This window comes from Podarcis erhardii, assembly GCF_964252035.2.
Source record: "Podarcis erhardii genome assembly, chromosome: 7".
NCBI lineage: Eukaryota > Metazoa > Chordata > Lepidosauria > Squamata > Lacertidae > Podarcis > Podarcis erhardii.
Genome location: NC_138511.1, coordinates 76,378,161 through 76,398,192, shown reverse-complemented (window position 1 = coordinate 76,398,192; position 20,032 = coordinate 76,378,161). Strand labels below are relative to the sequence as shown.

General features: G+C 46.0%; 2 protein-coding genes across 3 annotated transcripts; both read right to left on the bottom strand.

Annotated features, from left to right (window-relative positions):
• Positions 1-3,105: 3,105 nt before the first annotated feature.
• Positions 3,106-10,751, bottom strand: LOC309346613 (lens fiber membrane intrinsic protein-like). Of its 2 annotated transcripts, XM_081870493.1 has the most exons (5): positions 10,704-10,751; positions 8,201-8,400; positions 5,766-5,930; positions 4,237-4,371; positions 3,106-3,535 (listed from the first exon to the last, which is right to left on the bottom strand). In XM_081870493.1, exons 2-5 carry the CDS (start codon positions 8,373-8,375, stop codon positions 3,474-3,476), a joined length of 537 nt encoding a protein of 178 aa, XP_081726619.1. In that variant the 5' UTR covers positions 8,376-8,400; positions 10,704-10,751; the 3' UTR covers positions 3,106-3,473. The 2 variants fall into 2 exon arrangements, with proteins under 2 accessions (XP_081726619.1, XP_081726620.1); XM_081870494.1 differs by lacking the exon at positions 10,704-10,751 and having other exon boundaries at positions 8,201-8,616.
• Positions 10,752-15,055: 4,304 nt separating this feature from the next.
• LOC309347352 (uncharacterized protein) lies at positions 15,056-19,569 on the bottom strand. Its single transcript, XM_081871862.1, has 2 exons — positions 19,364-19,569; positions 15,056-17,948 (listed from the first exon to the last, which is right to left on the bottom strand). Exon 2 carries the CDS (start codon positions 17,900-17,902, stop codon positions 16,580-16,582), a length of 1,323 nt encoding a protein of 440 aa, XP_081727988.1. The 5' UTR covers positions 17,903-17,948; positions 19,364-19,569; the 3' UTR covers positions 15,056-16,579.
• Between the last annotated feature and the right edge of the window lie 463 nt (positions 19,570-20,032).

Below are 20,032 nucleotides of genomic sequence, written 5' to 3'. Positions count from 1 at the left end.
TCTGACCAATCAGATTCTTGGGGTTTTCCATCCTCAAAGATTCTAGCCAATCGGTTCCATATTGTCCAGCAACAGGAAAGCTTGTTGTTGTTGTTTTGTAATTTTGTGGAGAAAACCTTACATCTTTCCATGCAATTTTGCATCCTTACATGAAGCAGAATCCAGCCTAATTCATGGTGCTACTAAAATAGGGACAACATTATAAGTTTCACCTGGCTTTTGTTTTAATCCATGGGTAATTGATTTCCAAGGGACGCGGGTGGCGCTGTGGGTAAAACCTCAGTGCCTAGGACTTGCTGATCGTAAGGTCGGTGGTTCGAATCCCTGTGGCGGGGTGAGCTCCCATTGTTCGGTCCCAGCTCCTGCCCACCTAGCAGTTCGAAAGCACCCCTAAGTGCAAGTAGATAAATAGGTACCGCTTTATAGCGGGAAGGTAAACGGCGTTTCCGTGTGCAGCACGGGTGCTGGCTCACCAGTGCAGCTTCGTCACGCTGGCCACGTGACCCGGAAGTGTCCTCGGACAGTGCCGGCTCCCGGCCTCTTGAGTGAGATGAGCGCACAACCCTAGAGTTGGTCACAACTGGCCCGTACGGGCAGGGGTACCTTTACCTTTTAATTGATTTCCAGGTTCCAACTTATCCAGGTGGGCACTTAGGCATCACCCAGAAAGAGGACAATTGAGATGACAGCTTTGCATGACATTTGCTTATCCTGGCAGGAGGCCCTGTTGCTGGACACTGAAGCGTCTGTTGACCTCCTGTGCAGGGTTTGTCCCAAGACACTTAAGCACTTGCAGAAGTATGGTGTGGACCCTCCCCTCCACATGCCAGAATATTTACTGTTCCTCTTTGCCCACACCCTGACCTTCTCAGATGCACTGGAGGGTACATGGAATGTTGAAGAGGATCCCAGAAGCCATACACCTACATTTACCACCCCCAGATCACAGCTGAGCCACCCCTCCATCCACCCCAACCCACCCCAAGGAGAAGGAGAAGCGAGAGAAGGTCCCCATTCATATATGGGGGTGGTACTCTGAGCATGCACAGCTTCGGCTGGAAGTGTCAATAAAAAAAGGATGCCTGACCAACGAATGCTGTCTGCAAATCTGCTGTCAGGACTGCTGATGGACTGTGTCTGTGACCAGCCCATTGCGAGAGAGAGAAACTGTAACTTAAAGTAACTTAAAGTGTGCCATTATAGCTGTTACTTTAACGATTGTATATACCATTGCTACCATAATGCTTTTGTGACCGGTCAAGTAATAAAACTCTTGACCAAGATTTCACAGCGTCGGTGTTTCATCTCTAAGAGTAACTTCAGTTGCTGATCCCCGCTTTCCAGAAAACTCTGCTAAACAGTTGAAAGCGTTTAAGGAGGTACCTTCACACGAGTACAGTGGTACCTCTGGTTAAGAACTTAATTCATTCTGGAGGTCCATTCTTAACCTGAAACTGTTCTTAACCTGAGGTACCACTTTAGCTAATGGGGCCTCCCACTGCCACCGTACCGCTGCTGCGCAATTTCTGTTCTCATCCTGAAGCAAAGTTCTTAACCTGAGGTACTATTTTCTGGGTTAGTGGAGTCTGTAACCTAAAGCGTCTGTAACCTGAAGCATCTGTAACCCAAGGTACCACTGTATTTTTGAGCAGAGAAAGTGTGATGGTGGCATTTTAATACAGACACTGTAGAAAGGAAGTCTTCCTTCTGTGTAGGGACGTGGTTCTGAACAAGGGCACGGCGGAACCAAGCCTCATGTGATCAAACATGGTACACAATGCCTTGAAGTGCTGAAGAGATGCCAGCGCTCAATACTTCCTCATCTGGAAGCCCTTCTCCTTAAGCCCTGATGTGTGGCAGTGCATGAGTTAATAGCAGGCAGGGCTGGACCACCCATTAGACAAAGTCAGGCAACTGCCTTGGATGGCACAATTCACAGGGGCACCAGATTCCAATGTAGATCTTTATTCCCCACTTGTTCCTGATATAGAGCTTCACTCACCGCTCATTCCTTGGCCAGGAAGGTGGCTTTCATTCTGTGGTGTGCTTCAGGTGCCAAAATGTATCGGGCGGGCAATAGCAGCAGGGAAGGAGATCCCATCCGCCCTACTTTCTCACCCAAGGTAGCTGGCCGGTTGCAGAATACCAGCAGAGAGTTGGGCAAAACCAAAGCTATGGTTTAATGCTTGGAGTCTACTAACATTCTGAGGGCCACAACTTGTATCATCCATGATGGTTGGCAGTGCTGACTGAGGATGATGGAAACTGGAGTCCAATGGCATCTGCAGAGCTCCAGGATAGCCACCCCTAGTTTAACATGGTAGGCTAACCAACACCATAGTTCATGAATAACTACCAAACCAGGATATGAAACTATGCTTCGCAGTTGGTTTGCAAATCATAGTTTGGGTAAACTGTTGTTTCGCTTTCTGAACCAATAAACCATGGTTTGGGAGCATTTCTTCACTTACAAATTCTTCTGTTTAGGAGAGCATTCAGGGACTCTGAGGGAAGGCAGGTGATGGAAGCCATATAAGCTACTGCAACCCTGTACATATGCAACAGGGACAGGTGGCGCTGTGGGTTAAACCACAGAGCCTAGGACTTGCCAATCAGAAGATCGGCAGTTCAAATCCCCGTGACGGGGTGAGCTCCTGTTCCTCGGTCCCAGCTCCTGCCAACCTAGCAGTTTGAAAGCACGTCAAAATGCAAGTAGATAAATAGGTACCGCTCTGGCATTTCTATCCGCTGCTCTGGTTTGCCAGAAGCGGCTTAGTCATGCCGGCCACATGACCCGGAAGCTGTATGCCGGCTCCCTCGGCCACTAAAGTGAGATGAGTGCCACAACCCCAGAGTCGTTCACAACTGGATCTAATGGTCAGGGGTCCCTTTACCTTTACCTTTACATATGCAACAGAAATAATGGTTTGTGATCGAAATAATGGTTAGTGGAAATGATGGTTTGGCAATATCACTGAAACCTGAGGCTCTGAAAGTAGCAGGACCAACACTTCCTCACTTCTGCTATATTACATGGCATCACCAAGCTAGGAAGCTGAAGACAATAATGACAACAGTTTGGACCAGAGTTACCAGTGTGTTTTTTTTAATGTATCAAGGTTTTCAGCAGCTCCACAATGTGCACTGAAGCCCTTCTTTGACCGCTTTGCTTCCATCCCAGGAAAAGCCCCTTCTCCAAACATTTTTTGTACATCACCATACAGTAATCCTTACAACAACCCTGTAAGGTAGGCCAGTGTCATTATTTCTGTATTGCAGGCATTGAGGTTGAGTCATCCAGTGAGTGCATGGCTGGGCTGATATCTGAACCATGGGATTCCAGCTGAGCTTCTTTGCCTCAAATGATGAGCATTTCTTAAAGAGCCATTTCTCTTTTTTTCACACAACACCATTCTCTACCTCTCACACGTCAGTTCTTTAAACATTGCAGAGCCATGGTGGGTGCCGAAATCTTAGCGGTTCACAGCCAGTTGCTGGCATTTGTGCATCTTGTAGGCACACATGTAAAATATACCTGCACATTGGAGGAGAGAGAAAAGAAGATGCAATATAATATAGTATGACTCTGTAATGCATTTCTCATTGGATGCAACATAGCAGAATCCTAGCAAAGGTCAATGCAAAACTAGCATGACAAAGTGAACTTTATTTATTTATCCATCAAATTTATATCCCGTCTTTCTCCTGCAAGCGCTCCCCAAAGTGTATTGATTCAAACAGATGCACCTAAAGCAAATCTAGTAATAAAAATATAGAAACAGAGAAATGCTACTGGGTTCCATTGTATTTAAAAAGCGAGAGTTCCACCCCCACAACCCAGGGAGTTCTGGGAACCAACCTGGACCCTCTGATCATCTTCTGAGGCCCTTCTTTATGTGCCTCCTCCACAAAAGGTCCAGAGCGGAGCAACACAAGAACGGGGCCTTTTCTTCTGTGGCTCCCTGATTGTGGAACGTTCTCCCCGGGGAGGCTCACCTGGCACCTTCATTACATATCTTTAGGAGTCAGGCAAAAATATTTCTCCTTAACCAGGACTTTGGCAAATTGAATAACCTATGGCCTTTTAAAGTGTGTGTTGGGGGTTATTGATTTTGTTTGTGACTATGTAATGTTCTATGTTTTTAATATTGTGAACCACCCTGTGATCCTCAGAATGGACCATTCCTTTCGTACTCACCCATTTTTCTTGCCCCCCCCCCCCGCAAGAATCATCACCTGCAAAGAAAGTCATCAGGAGGGCAACCCAGCCCAAGATGTAAGACCAGGAGAAACGCCACTCGCCAAATCGCTTGCCAAGGAAGTTGACCGTGACCCCGGTGTAGATCCCCATCGCCAGAAGGACAAAGAGCGCTGCGACACGGGAGGAAGAGAGGAGGAGGGAGGGAAGAAGCGTTCATGTGATGAACTGATGAACCAACAAGAAGAATGTGAAAAGAGTCCTGTTGGATCACGCCAAAGGTCCATCTAGTCCACAGAGGGGCCAGCCAGATACGCAATGGAATTTCGTAAGCAGGATCTGAGCGCAACAGGGCTCTCTTCCAACTTGCAGTTCCCAGTGGCTGGCAATCATTCATTCATTCATTCATTCCCCAGCTTTCTTCCAAGAAGCTCAAGGTGACATAACACACTTCTCCTCCCCTCCCTCAATTTTATCCTCACAACGACCCTGCGAGGTTGGTTAAGGTGGGAGTGAGTGACTGTCCCAAGTTCACCCAGTGGGCTTCATGGCTGAGCAGGGATTGGCACCCTGGTCTTCCCAGGTCCTGGTCCAGGACACTCCAACCATGACACTATGCTGGCTCTTAAAGAGGCATCTCCTGTCTCGGGTCCTATAAATATTAGACATATACATCCATAAGCAATGTATGTCTATATGAGTTGTCTGTTCACATGTTGCAAGAGTTGTCATATCTTCTATCCATTAATTAAAGGGGGGGGCATAGACTGATCTTTCCCATGGATACGAGTCAGCTGTAGTTTGGGCACAAAGAGTCCATTTACGTTGACCAATTGCAATGCATTTATTTTTAAAACATAGTAGGCTATAAAGAAACGTATATATATATTTAGAATATATATTTCACTTATATACCTTTGTTTTAGGCAAGCATGTGTGGAATTATGGTGGCTGGTTTTAAATCTTATTCTTTTGTAATTTTTATGCATTTTGTTTCCTTTTGCATTTTTGTTTCCTGTTTTTTGCATTTTTGTTTCCTTTTTTATTTTTTCACTTAATGTTGTTTAATGGAAATATTTTCATTCATTCATTTATACACATACACACACACACATATACATACACACAGAGAGAGAGAGAGAGAGCGCGCGCGCGCGCTTTTTTCTGGGAGTACGCAGGGGTACGCGTACCCCTAAACATTCTGTGAATCTAAGTTTGGCCTCATTGAGGGGCAGTATTTCAATATGAGTAGGAAAATAAGAGTACCCCTAAACATTTTTTTAGGGAAAAAAGCACTGTGTGTGTATATATATATACACACATCTACATACATAATGTGTGTGCATATGTGTGTGTATATATCTTTGTTTGAAATTCCCCCCTTGCCTCCTTCTCCACCCCCACCACATCCCATCTTGGGGGCCCAGGTGTGGCACCTGGGCCCTCACCTGAATACTCCTGTGTTTTTGCATCTGAAATCACAGCATCTGCCTCTAGGCATCTGTGCTGCTTCAAGTTGTGCAGATTTGAGAAAGAGATTAACCTGTGCGAGAGAAGAGGCACTTACTGGAAACGAAGAACAGGACGCCGGCCACAAAGGATCTGTTGAAGCGCTGGAAAGTGGAGAACTGGGCGAAGGAAAAGATGCCGGTGATGATGCCAGCGAAGCAAGAGAGGGCAGAGAGGATCATGAAGGCCCGGGTGGCATTCCAGTAGGCTGCAGGGAATAAGACTGAGAGAAGAGAGAGCTACTGAATGCTATTCCTAGCTAAATGCAGAATAGGGTGAGCAGAATAGGAATGGCCCGCAATAATATTATGAATAATTATTTAATTTCTATACCATCCTTTCATTTGAGGATCACAGGGCAGTTTATAATATAAAAACACACAAATACATTACATAGTAATAAACAAACAGAAACCCAACACAGAGTTTAAAAGGCCATATATTATTCAATTAGCCAAAAGTCTGGGAGAAGAGGAATGTCTTTGTTGCCTGGTGCATAAATATACGTAAAGAAGGCACCAGGTGAGCGCATTCCCTGGGGAGCGCATTCCACAAATGGGGAGCCACCACAGAAAAGGCCTGTTCTTGCATGGTCACCCTCCACACCTGTTGTGGAGAAGGCACCCAGAGAAGTGCCTCCATTTATGATTGCAGGGTCCTGGTAGGTTCATACGGAGAGAGGCAGTCCTTGTGTTATTGCAGTCCTTTTTTGTTTTAATTTTTTTATTCAAAATTATAACAAGACATATTATCCAAAAACATATCATCCTTGTTTCCCCCCCATTTTTCCTCCCTCCCTCCCCACAAAACCCACCTACACCCACCCCACCCCCCGACTTCCCTCAGTTTCAGTCTTTGGTTTCTCTAAAAATGCTGTTTTCTGCATGTTACAAAGTTGTATAGATCCTCAAACTATTTAGCTGATTATTATCAATAAAAAGTTTGTGAATGTTTATTCAAAACCTGCCAAGGAGTCCAGTTTGCTTTGTTGCGTCTTCAGATACTTTGTAAAGGGTTCCCATTCATCCTTAAAGTCACAGTTATCCTTGTCCCGTAGCTTGTATGTCAGTTTTGCCAGTTCTGCATAGTCCATCAATTTTTCTTGCCTTGTTTCTTTAGCTGGGGTTTCTTCAGTCTTCCATCCTTGTGCTACCAGAACTCTTGCGGCCGTTGTCGCATACATGAAGATGTTTTTCATGTTATTGCAGTCCTGAGCCATTTATGGCTTTATAGGTCAAAACCACCACTTTGAACTGGGTCCGGAAACTAATAGGCAGCCAGTGCAGTTGGGTTAGGATCTGCATTATATGCTCATATCATCTTGCCCCAGGGAGCACCTTGGCCAGTGAATTCTCCAGCTGAAGATCCCAGACTGTCTCCAGAGGCAGCAATCTAGCCTAGAGGTTATGGTGCACTGAATGGCTATGGCTGGACCCCCTCAAGAACAAGTTTTACACCCCCAAGTACTAGTACGTTTTACACCCCCACATGCCAGGAGAGGGAGTGCCACCATCTGGGGCAGCCTGGTTGGTGTTGACCCATGACACAGCCTTTCCCCCTGCCAGCTCCCCAGTTGTGGAATGCCCTCCCTAGCATTCCTTCAAATTTCTAGAGGAATTTGAACACGTTCCTGTTCACCCAGGGCATTTAGTGTCTAATTTGTCTAATCCTCTTTCACAGCCGTCCAAATCGGGGACCACCACTGCATCCTGTGGTGGTGAGTTCCATAGTTAAACTATGCGCTGCCTGATTAACATAGGTCCAACCCTGAGCAGAGCTTAGCTTGTGAAATCATCAGATCATCGCCACTGAGCTTCTTCAATGTGCGACGGAGGTCCAGTGGGATGTGAAACACAAGAGCAGTCAAGTACAACATTCCTAGAGTGAACATGTTTACACATGGGGATGAATGTTTTTCCAGCAAGCAGGTAAACTTCTTGTTTCCTTCTGGGCTGGGACAGACTTCCTCTGCATGTGACTAGAGGTGGGTGTGGCCTCACCTGTGCAGGTAACGACAAAAGCACAGATCAGGGCAGCCATCTCTCTCTCTATGACTACTTTTTTCGAAAAAGCAACATCTGCTTAGCCAAAGATGCTCTCTTGGCCTCCAGCCAAGAGAGGAGAAAGGGACTGTCTCCTTATGAGATAGTTTCCAGGTGTATGTAACTTTTCTAAGCTAAGTCTGCCTTCTGGGATCTGATTGTGAACAGAATGTGAGTGAGTAAACTCTTTTTATACTTTTATAGAAGACTGTGTCATGTCTTATCTTTTATAAGGGAATAAGGGGGAAATACCAGGACAGTTACTATAGAGGCTTTAGCGAGCCTCAGCAAATGCATCCGCTGTGAGTCTAAAAAGCGGAATGTTACTCTGCTAAATTGTGAACTTGTTTACATAAGTTGGAAAGGCTATAATCAAACAATATATCCTCTCCTGCATCCCTGAACATTCCCACAGTCCACATGCACACACAGGCTCCAAGCTGTCTCTTACCAATGCTCTCCAGCTGCATGTAGCACTTGCCAGGGAAGCAGTATCTCCAGAGTCCCTGGTGAGCAAAGGTGCCTGCCAATCGGTACTGCATCCAGTAGTCAGTCACCGTCGACACCACCAGGAGGATGTTCCCCAGAGAGGCACAGAACAAGCCGCCACCCATGAAGCTGTACATCCTCGTCCAATTCTAAGAGCAGCAGCTGGAAGGAATAAGAGTGTGGCTTAGCGATTAGAAGGTGGCAAGATCTGGGTTGCTGTTGGAAAGGCCAGCGTGGTGTAGTGGTTAGAGAAGGCACCCCCAAACTCGGCCCTCCAGATGTTTTGGGACTACAATTCCCCTCATCCCTGACCACTGGTCCTGTTAGCTAGGGATGATGGGAGTTGTAGTCCCAAAACATCTGGAGGGCTGAGTTTGGGGGTGCCTGGGTTAGAGTGCTGGGCTAGGACCTGGGAGTCCAGGGTTCAAAACCCAGCTCAGCAATGAACCCTTGAGAAAGTTGAGATAGAAATCCAGAAAATATATAAGCAAGGGGGCAGGGGTGAGAAATTGCAGCTAGGAATGATGCAAGAGATGTTCTGGGGGGGGTGTGTGGAAGAGGTAGAACTGTAGCATTGGAAGGGACCCCAAGGGTCATTTAGTCCAACCCCCCCATGCAAGACTCTCAGCTAAAGCATCCATGACTGATGGCCGTCCAACCTCTGCTTTAAAACCTCCAGGAAATGAAAGTCAACCCCCTCTAGAGGGAGATCGTTCCACTGCTGAACAGCTCTTATTGTCAGGAAGCTGTTCCTGATGTTTAGTCGGAATCTCCTTTCTTGTAGATTGAAGCCATTGGTTCCAGTCCTACCTTCCAGAGCAAAAGAAAACAAGCTTGTTCCCTCTTCTATGCGACAGCCCTTGAGATATTTAAAGATGGCTATCAAATCTCCTCCCAGTCTCCTCTTGATCATTGTGGTTGCCCTCCTCTGCATGCATCCCAGTTTGTCAACATCCGTCTTAAATTCTGGTGCCCAGAATTGGACATAGTACCCCAGGTGTGGTCTGACCAAGGCAGAATAGAGTGGGACTCTTACTTCCCTTGAACAGGTCACTATACTTCTGCTGATGCCACCTAGAATAGTGTTAGCTTTGTTTGCTGCTGCATCACACTGTTGGCGCATGCCGTGCTCTGTTCCATGGGGTCATGAAGAGTCGCACACAACAACAACAACAAATGACTCATGTTGACTTGAGGGGTTGACAATCACAGCATCAACAGAACTGGGAACTGAGGACTGGGAAAAATTGTGGAAAGTAAATTTGAAATTTACAGATTGTTCTCTTTTGAAAGAAAACTATATGAAAATGATGTACAGATGGTATATCACACCAGGACAGATAGCAAAAATGTATAAAACTGTGTCAAACCTATGTTGGAAATGTAAAGAAAAATAAGGGACTTTTTATCATATGTGGTGGGAATGTAGAGAAGTTAAAAAAGAATTGGAAATGATTTACAATGAATTGAAAAAAATGTTCAAAATGACATTCGTAAAAAAAACAGAAGCATTTTTGTTAGGGATTGTAGGACAAGACCTGCCAAGAAAAACAAATAATTTATTTATGTATGCTACAACAGCGGCAAGAGTCTTGATAGCACAAGGATGGAAGAATGAGGAAACCCCAACGAAAGAACAGTGGCAAGAAAAATGGATGAGCTATGCAGAGTTGGTTAAATTGACATACAAACTGTGTGATAAGGACAACCATGACTTTAAGGAAGAATGGGAACTTTTTACAAATTATCTAAAAAGACAACAAAATGAACTGGACTCCTTGGCAGGTTTTGAATAAACATACAGTGGTGCCCCGCAAGATGAACGCCTCACAATACGGAAAACCCGCTAGATGAAAGGGTTTTCCGTTTTGGAGGCGCTTCGCAAAACGTATTTCCCTATGGGCTTGCTTCGCAAGACAAAAATGTCTTGCGAGTTCCTGCAGGGTTTTTTTCCTTTTCCCCCCCTTTTCCTAAGCCCTAAGCCGCTTATCAGCTGATCCGCTGATAAGCCGCTTATCAGCTGATCCGCTAAAAGCCGCTAAACCGCTAATAGCGCTAATCCGCTAAGCTGTCAATGGGCTTGCTTTGCAAGACGAAAAAAGAAGTTTGGATTTGGTATCCCACTTTATCACTACCCTAAGGAGTCTCAAAGCAGCTAACATTCTCCTTTCCCTTCCTCCCCCACAACAAACCCTCTGTGAGGTGAGTGGGGATGAGAGATTTCAAAGAAGTGTGACTAGCCCAAGGTCACCCAGCAGCTGCATGTGGAGGAGCGGAGAAGCAAACCGGGTTCACCATATTACAAGTCCACCGCTCTTAACCACTACACCACACTGGCTCCCCACATGGGGTCGCAAAGTCCCCAGTTTGGGGTAGGTTGTGTTCTGTATATTCAACAACCCCACACCTCTGCCCCAGCCACACGTATCCTGTGGGTGGTATCAGGATTCATCCCTCTTGCCTACCTGCAGACCCCAGGAGCCTCTTTCCTCACCGCTCGTCTCTCTTGTCTTGCCTGAGCCGAGCCCCTTTTTTCAAAACACCTCCAACAGCTACATGTCGCTGACTCAGCCCAAACGTCTCCAGTGCCTTACTGAAAATGACCAATGATGGGGAGCCGGGGTGGGAGCGGAGGATACAGATGACGAGAGACGCTGTTGGTTCGAGAAGGGAAATGTGCACAGGCAGCAAACTCCTTTCTGGCACCCTGAATGCAGCGAAACCTGCTGACTCTCCAGCTCTGGGACCAGGGCAGGAGCTGCAGGAAGGCCTCAGGGTCAGAGACCCCGTGAGGATTGCCTTGCAGAGTGGAAATAAAAGGGGATTTAAGCCACTAGCCTGCATTTGTTCCCCTTACATTTAGTAACTGCACAGCAGAAGATGAAGAAGCATTCACACATTATTTCCTTCAGCCTGCTAGCAGTTTCTTTTCACATCGGGACTGTATAGTGCCCATGGTATTTTTCTGAGCAGAAGATAATGCTAGTCCCACTCAGAGAAGACCTATTGAAATGAATAAACACAGTTCGTCTGGGTCCATTAATTTCAACAGGTTTGCTACAAGTAGAACTTAGCTGGCTACAACCAATGGTCTCCTGATGAATGAAAAGCTGAAATTAAGATTGGGAAAGAGGAGAAAATGAAATTGACAAGAGCTGCCGAGCCCTAGAGATGCATCATAGGGTGAGGTAGTAGGTCCCCATTTCCCCCTCATGAATTCAAGGTGCCAAATGGGCTACAGGAACATCCACCAAATAGAATATACAGTGGTACCTTGGGTAACAGATGCTTCAGGTTACAGACTCCGCTAACCCAGAAATAGTACCTCGGATTAAGAACTTTGCTTCAGGATGAGAACAGAATTCATGCAGCAGCAGGTGGCCCCATTAGCTAAAGTGGTACCTCAGGTTAAGAACAGTTTCAGGTTAAGAACGGACTTCGAGAATGAATTAAGTTCTTAACCCGAGGTTCCACTGTATTTTCCATGTAAAATATCAATTTTAGTTATTTTACTGATTCCCCTGCTCCTCCGGCTAGACTGTTAACTATCATCTTTAATGTGTTTCCTGCTATTCTTTACATTTTTTGTTAATACTGCCTGTTGGGTGTATTGAATTTCAAAATGTGCTTTGCAACAGCTTAATTTGATGAAGATGATAATTTTATTATTTATATGCTGCCCATCTGACCGGGTTGCCCCAGCCATTCTTGGTGGCTTTCAACAAAACAGTAAAAGCACACACACAAAAACACCCTCAGACGTAAAAATCTTTCCTGCACAGGGCTGCCTTCATGTGTCTCCTTAAAGTCAGCTTTTATTTCCTTGACATCTGATGGGAGGCCGTGTTAAGCTTTTGTTAGGTTGCTGGGGCATATGAATACTGAATATAAACAAAGTAGAGGCCTGTCATGGATGCTTTAGTTGAGATTCTTGCATTACAGGGGTTGGACACCACAATTCTATCATTCTGTGAGACCAATACTTACTTTTTTCAAGATGTAGTGCTGTGATGGGTCACAAGGGGGAACTAGAGGATTATATTTCACTGAAACGTCCACTGCAAACAAATCCTCTCAAATCAGGGTACAGTATGCAATACCTTTCAGTCTGGCTCCTGTGCGCTCCCGGCTGCTGCCTGTTGAATCCTGTGTAAGTGTGACCTTGCCTATGATGCAGAGCCATTCTGTCCTTGAGAAATTCTGCCATTTCCCTCAGAGCAAGCTTCAATCCAAAAGAAAAACTTCAGCTTAAGTGTAAAGTGAATGTGGCTTAATTGTATGCATTTGAAACAGCCATTGCCCATGATTGATATTTTGTGTGCGCGTTTATGTACAGGGGCAGGAAAGTCAAGCAGGTAACACACATTGCTAAAGACATCTGGTGTGTGTGCAACAGCGTGAAAATGTGACTTGAAAAACGGCAGAGAGCAACCTGTGTTTTAAGCTGCTTATGCGTACATAGCCCAAGATTATGGGACACAGGTGGCACTGTGGTCTAAACCACTGAGCCTTTGGGGCTTGCTGATCAGAAGGTCAGCGGTTCAAATCCCATTGCTCTGTCCCAGCTCCTGCCAACCTAGCAGTTTGAAAGCATGCCAGCGCAAGTAGATAAATAGGTACTGCTGCAGCGGGAAGGTAAACGGCGTTTCTGTGCGCTGCTCTGGTTCACCAGAAGTGCCTTAGTCATGCTGGCCACACGACCCGGAAGCTGTACACTGGCTCCCTTCAGCCTATAGAGCGAGATGAGAGCCTCAACCCCAGTCGTCTGCGACTGGACCTAATGGTCAGGCGTCCCTTTACCTTTACCCTTCCTTCAGATTAGATACTCTCAGGACTGCAGGCCTCAATTCCTACTTGCCTACTTTATCCATGCCTCAATTCCTACTTTATCCATGCTAAAGCCTGTTTCTCCAGCAGAGACCGAGTATTCAGTTCAGCTTTTGCCAGTGTTTTAACTCCAACACCAACAGGAACAAACTGCCTGGGGAGGTGGTAGACTCTCTTTCAGTGGAGATATTTAAGCAACGGCTCAGTAGGCACTCATGTCAGGTGGTGGTGCTGTAGTTGCAATATTCAGTTACTGAACACGGGCGGCTCTCCCTCCCTCCAAATAACCCTGGTACTCTTAAAATCCTGATTTATATCCCAGCTTCCCTCCAGGGAATTCCATGAGGGGCATGTGTGCATGTATATATATGCACACAGCAGCTTTAAATTCTTACAGCAAAACAGTTGAGATTCTTGCATTGCAGAGGGTTGGACTGAATGACCCTCGGGGTCCCTTCCAACTCCACAATTGTATTATTTTCACCTTCAATTGTTGCTCTGACGAAAATGACGCCATTTCCAAGGTGGCAGGCACAGAGCTTGGAGAACAGAAACGCTCAGAAGGGCTTCGTTCCTTTTGGCAGAAGCCAAAATGTTTTGCTGCGAGCATTTCAAATTTCTGTTTTGTTAAGTTACTGTAATAACATACTGTTTTAGTGATTAATTGCACTCTACTGGGATGCAGAACAAACTTGTCTCAGCTGCTGTCTGATACCTCATGACTATCCACTTGGTGGCTCATTTTTGTTTTAAGTGAGAGAAACGTGGGAAGTTGCAAAGTGATGTGCAAGTCTGCCTAAAAGGAAGGTCAAGATACACAAAACAGAGAACTTTTTGTGCAAAAAGGAAAATGAATTCATCTACTTCAGTCAGAAGATTGGGGAAAAAATTGCCTAACATAAAGCAGCTCAGTTGGATATCATTCTAGAGTGAATGTTTTGAATAATGTATTTTATGTAACTGTCTGGTAGAAAATCCGAAGTCCTTTTTATTTTTATTTTCTTCTCTTTTTTGTGGTTTTCCTTTGGTGTTTTCTCTTTTTCCCCTCTTTTTTTTTAAGATCAGTTTCCTTTATCTTATTGCATTATAAAAAAGCTTTAGTAAAATCTTATTTTTTAAAAAAGGAAAACCTTTTGAAAGTGTTGTCTAGCCACCCACAGCCTAAGTCAAGAGTGTGCCATGTATAAACATAAATCAACATAATGTTGCTCCTGGAGAGAATTGTACAGAATAAAAAAGCATGACTGATCCCATCTGGTTCTCTTTTAAAACAAACAAACAAACAAAAAACTTGGCTTCCACTCCTGATCTTCTCAAATGAGGAATCTCTGATAATCTTCCCAGATGCCTCAGAACTCACGCTAAGAAAGCAACTGGTTTAAAGAAGTAACTCAGAAATAAATTTAAGATTTCAATGGGCTCAACTCCTAAGTCAGTGTGTAGCCGAATATAACCCTGGTGTTCTCACTCATGAGTTTCTATTCCAATGTTTTAAAAATGGTATCCCTTGCCAAGCTCACTTAAGGGAGGCGAGTGATAGAACGACACCTGCTTTATTGAAAGAAAGAAAAAACCACAGGCAAGCTGCTCTAAAGTGTGTTAACTTCCTCTTTATTGCAACAAATTCAGGAAAAACCTCATGCAACTGAAACAAACATAGTAATCTATGCAGCTTGAAAGGGTGAGAAGGCTGAACCAACAGAAATTTTGGAAGCAATGATGTGATTTAAATCACAAACTCACCAGAGGCATTTATCTCAGGCTTTCCAAAGTAACCCAGGTTCACTATACAAGATATATACGGATTTTTCAAAACAAAACCTTCCTAGAAAACCCCAACATAACCCTTAAGCATTTTTAGATTGCTAGTTTAATGCACCTAGCCATGGTACTAAGTTACCTTCACCATCTTAGAGCAGGTACACTTGTGCAGAGAAATTGGGCAACTTAGAATTCTTGGGATGATCCTGGGAAGGCAGGTGAGAAATAAACCTCCCTACCTGTTAAAAACTGGCACGTTAGAGAGTAGACTGGGTTAGACTCTTCTATTTAATATGCAGGACTTGTTTTCAGACAGGAAGGGTTTTAGTTTTTACACAGGGAAGCTATTCGTGCATAGGATCCCCCTATCTGGTGTCTGGGATGGCACAGTCTCAGAATTATGAGATTTACCTGCACACAGACTCACCTTCTGATTTTTTCCCCATTCTGGATTTCTAAATCAAAACTTTGCAATGCTGATTGTCTGCAAAACAGCAGATTCCCTTCAATATAACAGTTATTAAATCAGCAAAGTTCCCTTTGCTTTCTTCTTCCTTTGTAGCTTGCTCTTATGTTAAATGCAAATAGAACCAAAACCTTAATGCTTTGTAGTTAAAATGAACTAAACAGCTGCAACCCAGTCAAAAATGTAAAGTTGTGGCAAAATTCTGCCCTGGACCGCTGAGGCTCCCATTGCAATTCTTTAGTCTTCAATGGGATGCAAATTGTGCTGTCCATTAGCTGCATTACTGGGCTTTTTCTAACAGAATCTGACTACAATGTCAGAGCTGGAGTTCACGTTACAACTGCAATGGGAATTGTAACGCAAAATGGTACCTCTGCTGCAAGTCACACTCACGCAATCCTCATCATATATATATATGATGCACACTCAACTCAAGTTTTAGGTCAGTGTTTTGCAAACTTGGGTCTCCAACTGTTTTTGGACTACAACTCCCATCATCCCAAGCAAGAGATGATGGGAGTTGTAGTCCAAAAGCAGCTGGAGACCCAAGTTTGGCCAACACTGTTTTAGGCAATGAGTTTCCCCCCAAAGAATCATGGGAACTGTAGTTTAAAGATGGTGCGGACTACAGCTCCGTGAAGGGAAAACTGCTATTCCCATGATTCTTTGGATGGGGGCGTCATATGCTTTAAATGTGCACAGGGTGTACTTCAGATGCAGTGGTGCAGACCTGCCCAAGCTGTTAATGTTTAGAATGGCTGGACACATTTGCCCTGTGAATTCCACAAATGGGGCAGGAGGACAAGCTCACTAGGGTCTGCCCGCCTTCAACAGTTCTCTGGGAGTTTCGCGGGGCTACTGTGTGAAGTGGGGCTCACTCCAATAGGGTCCTTGCACAAATACGAAAGTCTGATTTCCCAGGGTTCTTGCCAGGAGGTTTTGCCACTTCAGGCAGCTGCCCATGAACTTAAAGCGGGCAATAATGGATCTAGGGAACATTTCGCCTGTGCTCATCTCAGCACTCCAGTGCATCCAACCCAAGTCATACCCAACAGTGGACTCACCAAAATTAACAGACATGGCCACCTTAGGCTCATTAATTCCAGTGTGTCCACTTTTGAGTAGAAGTTTGAGTACAACACCCATGACGGGTGTGGAATTCCCAGTTTGCAATACCAGCTGAATTAAGGCCACTGCTGGCCGCCATGCTGCCAATCAGGGTTTCTGGCACTCAACTTCTTCCTCTGCCCCCTTTCCCCATAGCACTGTGTGCTTTGCTTAGCTCCCTCAAGGAGAGCCAGCCACATTCTCTCGGGACTGCTCCTCCTCATCCAGTGTCAGGGGATCAACAGCTATGCCCACGGTGAGATCTGCGTCACCTTCAGAGCTGGACTTCTCCGGCACATCAGAATAAAGGTTCTTCAGGTAGGTGGCAAACCTGTCTTCCTTGCTGCTCCAATCCGCAGCACATTCCTTCCCCCTGCCATCTGACGCTCCCTGGTCCATCACATCAGACCTTGGAAGGGGAGAAACAGAGAGCTCTGGTTTGGGTGGATGGGCAGATGTAACACATTCACCTTCTGCATCATCGCTTACTTTGCAAGAGTCGGACTTGTCATCCTGGTGGGAAGCATCTGGAGCACCCTCTGTAGCAGCAGGGACTGCTGGCTCACTCTCATATTCGGCCTCCCAGTCTTCCCCATCCTCCAGAGCTGCGGATTTGGCCGGTCCAGCATCCATAGCCTTGCCTACGAAACCAGCATTATCCCCAGTGCCTTGGGTCTTCTGCCACTCACGGGCACCAAACATACATCTTTTCGGTTCTGGGGCATCCTGCGCACTCTGCCAACGGTTCCCTTCCTGGTTCCTTTTCATGCTGCTAGCGCTGGACCCAAAAGAAGACCCTCCCCTCCTCCACCCTTGTGGCCCTGAGTTCCAAGAGCTTGATTCGACAGCGCCTTGCCTCCGGTTGTCCCAAGCCCTGTCAAAATCCTGCCGCTTGTCTTGCCAACGACCCCCATTCCCATGCTCTCCTTCTCCCCCTCCTCTTTGGTTCCCCCTCCAGCCTGTGTGGGCCTGGGCTCTCTTCCAACCCCCTGCTGCGTGTGGCTGGCTGTGTTCAGACCTGCTGCTCCCACCATTTCGTTCAGCAGCGCTGTTCCAATGGCGCCCGTAGTTTTGTTGCTCTAGGACTCCGCTGTTTGGCCCTCTTTGGCCGCCGTATCCTCCAGGAGCCGCTCCGCTAGACTGTTGCTGCCCGCTGGCGCATCCTGGCACACAACAGCAAGCCGACCGGCGGCAGCAGCTCAGGGCGCACTGAGCAGGTGGCTCGTGGCATGTGGAGAACGAGGCCTGAGCGCCGTCGTGAATGGGTGCTGGAGGAGGGAGGCACTGTGCCCCTCTGGCAGCGTTAATGAGGACATAGAGGATGTCCAAGCGCACGGGCACCGTGAGGGAAAGGAGGTTGCTTGGTGCGCAAGTGCGGCCCAGGAAGAAAGGCTGGAGGCTGCCGGAGAGCCCCGAAGAGGTGGGCTCATTGGAGGATGAAGTAGATGACACCAGAACTGGCCTTCTCTCCGGCGAGCGGCTAGTCACTCTGTCGTCAGCCATGAGGTCTGCCTGTGTGATGCCAGCAATGGTTGCAGGTATGTAGAAACTGCAAAGGATGAAACAAGAAGCCAAGTTTAGGAGCCTCCCCTTATTTGCTAGAGCAAATAATTGTAACAGCAGGAATCCCAATTTTCTGCCCTTTATTCTCTGAAGGGCAGAGACCATGAGACAGAGGTTGCTAACCCCCAGTTTGGGGTCTGATTCAGGCCCATTCAGCAAATTCTTCTGCCCACCTCATGCTGAAGATGGTGGGAGAATAGTTTCGGCGGTGGGAGGATAAGAAGAAAAAGAAGAAGAGTTTGAATTTGATATCCCGCTTTATCACTTCCCAAAGGAGTCTCAAAGGGGTTAACATTCTCCTTTCCCTTCCTCCCCCACAACAAACACTTTGTGAGGTGAGTGGGGCTGAGAGACTTCAAAGAAGTGTGACTGGCCCAAGGTCACCCAGCAGCTGCATGTGGAGGAGCGGGGAATCGAACCCGGTTCCCCAGATTACGAGACTACCGCTCTTAACCACTACACCACACTGGGTAAAGTAGTACTGGACAGGAGCCTGTCATCTTAATGGGGAAACAAACCTTCGTCCTGCCAGTCCTCACATTGACCAGAAATAGGATGATAACCTCTCAGTCCCCAAATAAGAAATTCCTTCCAGTAGCACCTTAAAGACCAACTAAGTTAGTTCTAGGTATGAGCTTTCGTGTGCATGCACACTTCTTCAGATACACAGTGTATCTGAAGAAGTGTGCATGCACACGAAAGCTCATACCTAGAACTAACTTAGTTGGTCTTTAAGGTGCTACTGGAAGGAATTTTTTGTTTTGACTATGGCAGACCAACACGGCTACCTATCTAACTGTCCCCAAATAAGGTTAGACGCCCATCCTGCAAAGACAACTTAAGAGTAAGTCCCAAAGAGCTCAATGGGACTTATTCCTGAGTAAACATGCCAAGGAGTTCAGTGTAAACGTCATTTATCCCGCTGGAACTAATAGCATAGAAACCAACCCATGCAATACATAGTAAAGAAAACGCCTTTAGGCATGCACTGAGCGTCTTTCCTCTTGGGTTTGTCTTAGCACGCAGCCCACGCAGAAGAGGGGGTTGGGGAAGGAGAGGGTCCTAGAGAACAGTAACTTTGTAAGCTACTTTGAACCTTAGCAGCCCCACCTGCCTTCCTTACAGTGCATTCCCACGCCTGCGACTATTCCCAAAATGCCTATGTGCAAAAGGCATTTCTTTCCTTACAAGCAGTCGCTGGGCCGCTGGAGCTGTTTCTGGGAAGAGCCGTGCAGACATCAAATTTGCTGGCTTGCAGAGGAAAGGGGCTCAGGTCATTTCGATAAAAAGTTTGTAAAACGGATGTTTTCCTCCCCCCGAAGAGCCTCTGCTTGGGGACACAAACCCACCCAGGGCGCCTTCCTCCCATGCACCCGGCTGCGACCGGTTCCCGCGCTTTACCTGCAATCCGCTTCGCTGTCTCGCGCCCAACAGCAACTCCTGCTGCACGAGGACCCGGGCAAAAGAACGCCCAGACATGCGCAGTTGCTCCCGCTGAAGGGCGGCTCCCAGAGACTTCATTTCTATACATAGAGGGGGAGGACCAATTGGAGCGCTGGAATTAGCCTACGGGGGAGGGGCCTAGAAACTTAGAAGAAGGGGCGGGGCTTCAAGAAGCACGTCGCGAAAACGCGGGAAGAGCGTTATTATCATCATTGATAATCTAGTGGTGCTAATAATGTTTATCATTGGTATTAACAATGCTGCTAGGATAGTGTTACTACTAGTATAGGGGTGTATATAATAATATACTAGCAGTACTTCTAGTATAGTACTACTAGCAATGCATAATGTATTAACATTTGTAATACTCAGTGCTTTTTTTTCTTAAAAAAATGTTTAGGGGTACTCTTATTTTGACTCAAGAAAAGCACCATTTTATAGCTCAAATCGGGAAAAATAAATACAGTAAATGGACAAAAGTACAGAGATTCACAAAATGTTTAGGGGTATGCATTCCCCCAGAGGAAAAAAAAGTATAGGTTTCCAAATAAATGGTTGAGAGTGTAAATAACTTTCTGTGGACAGCTAGTATAGGGATTAGAGAGTTGAAACCCTGCCTCTCCACAT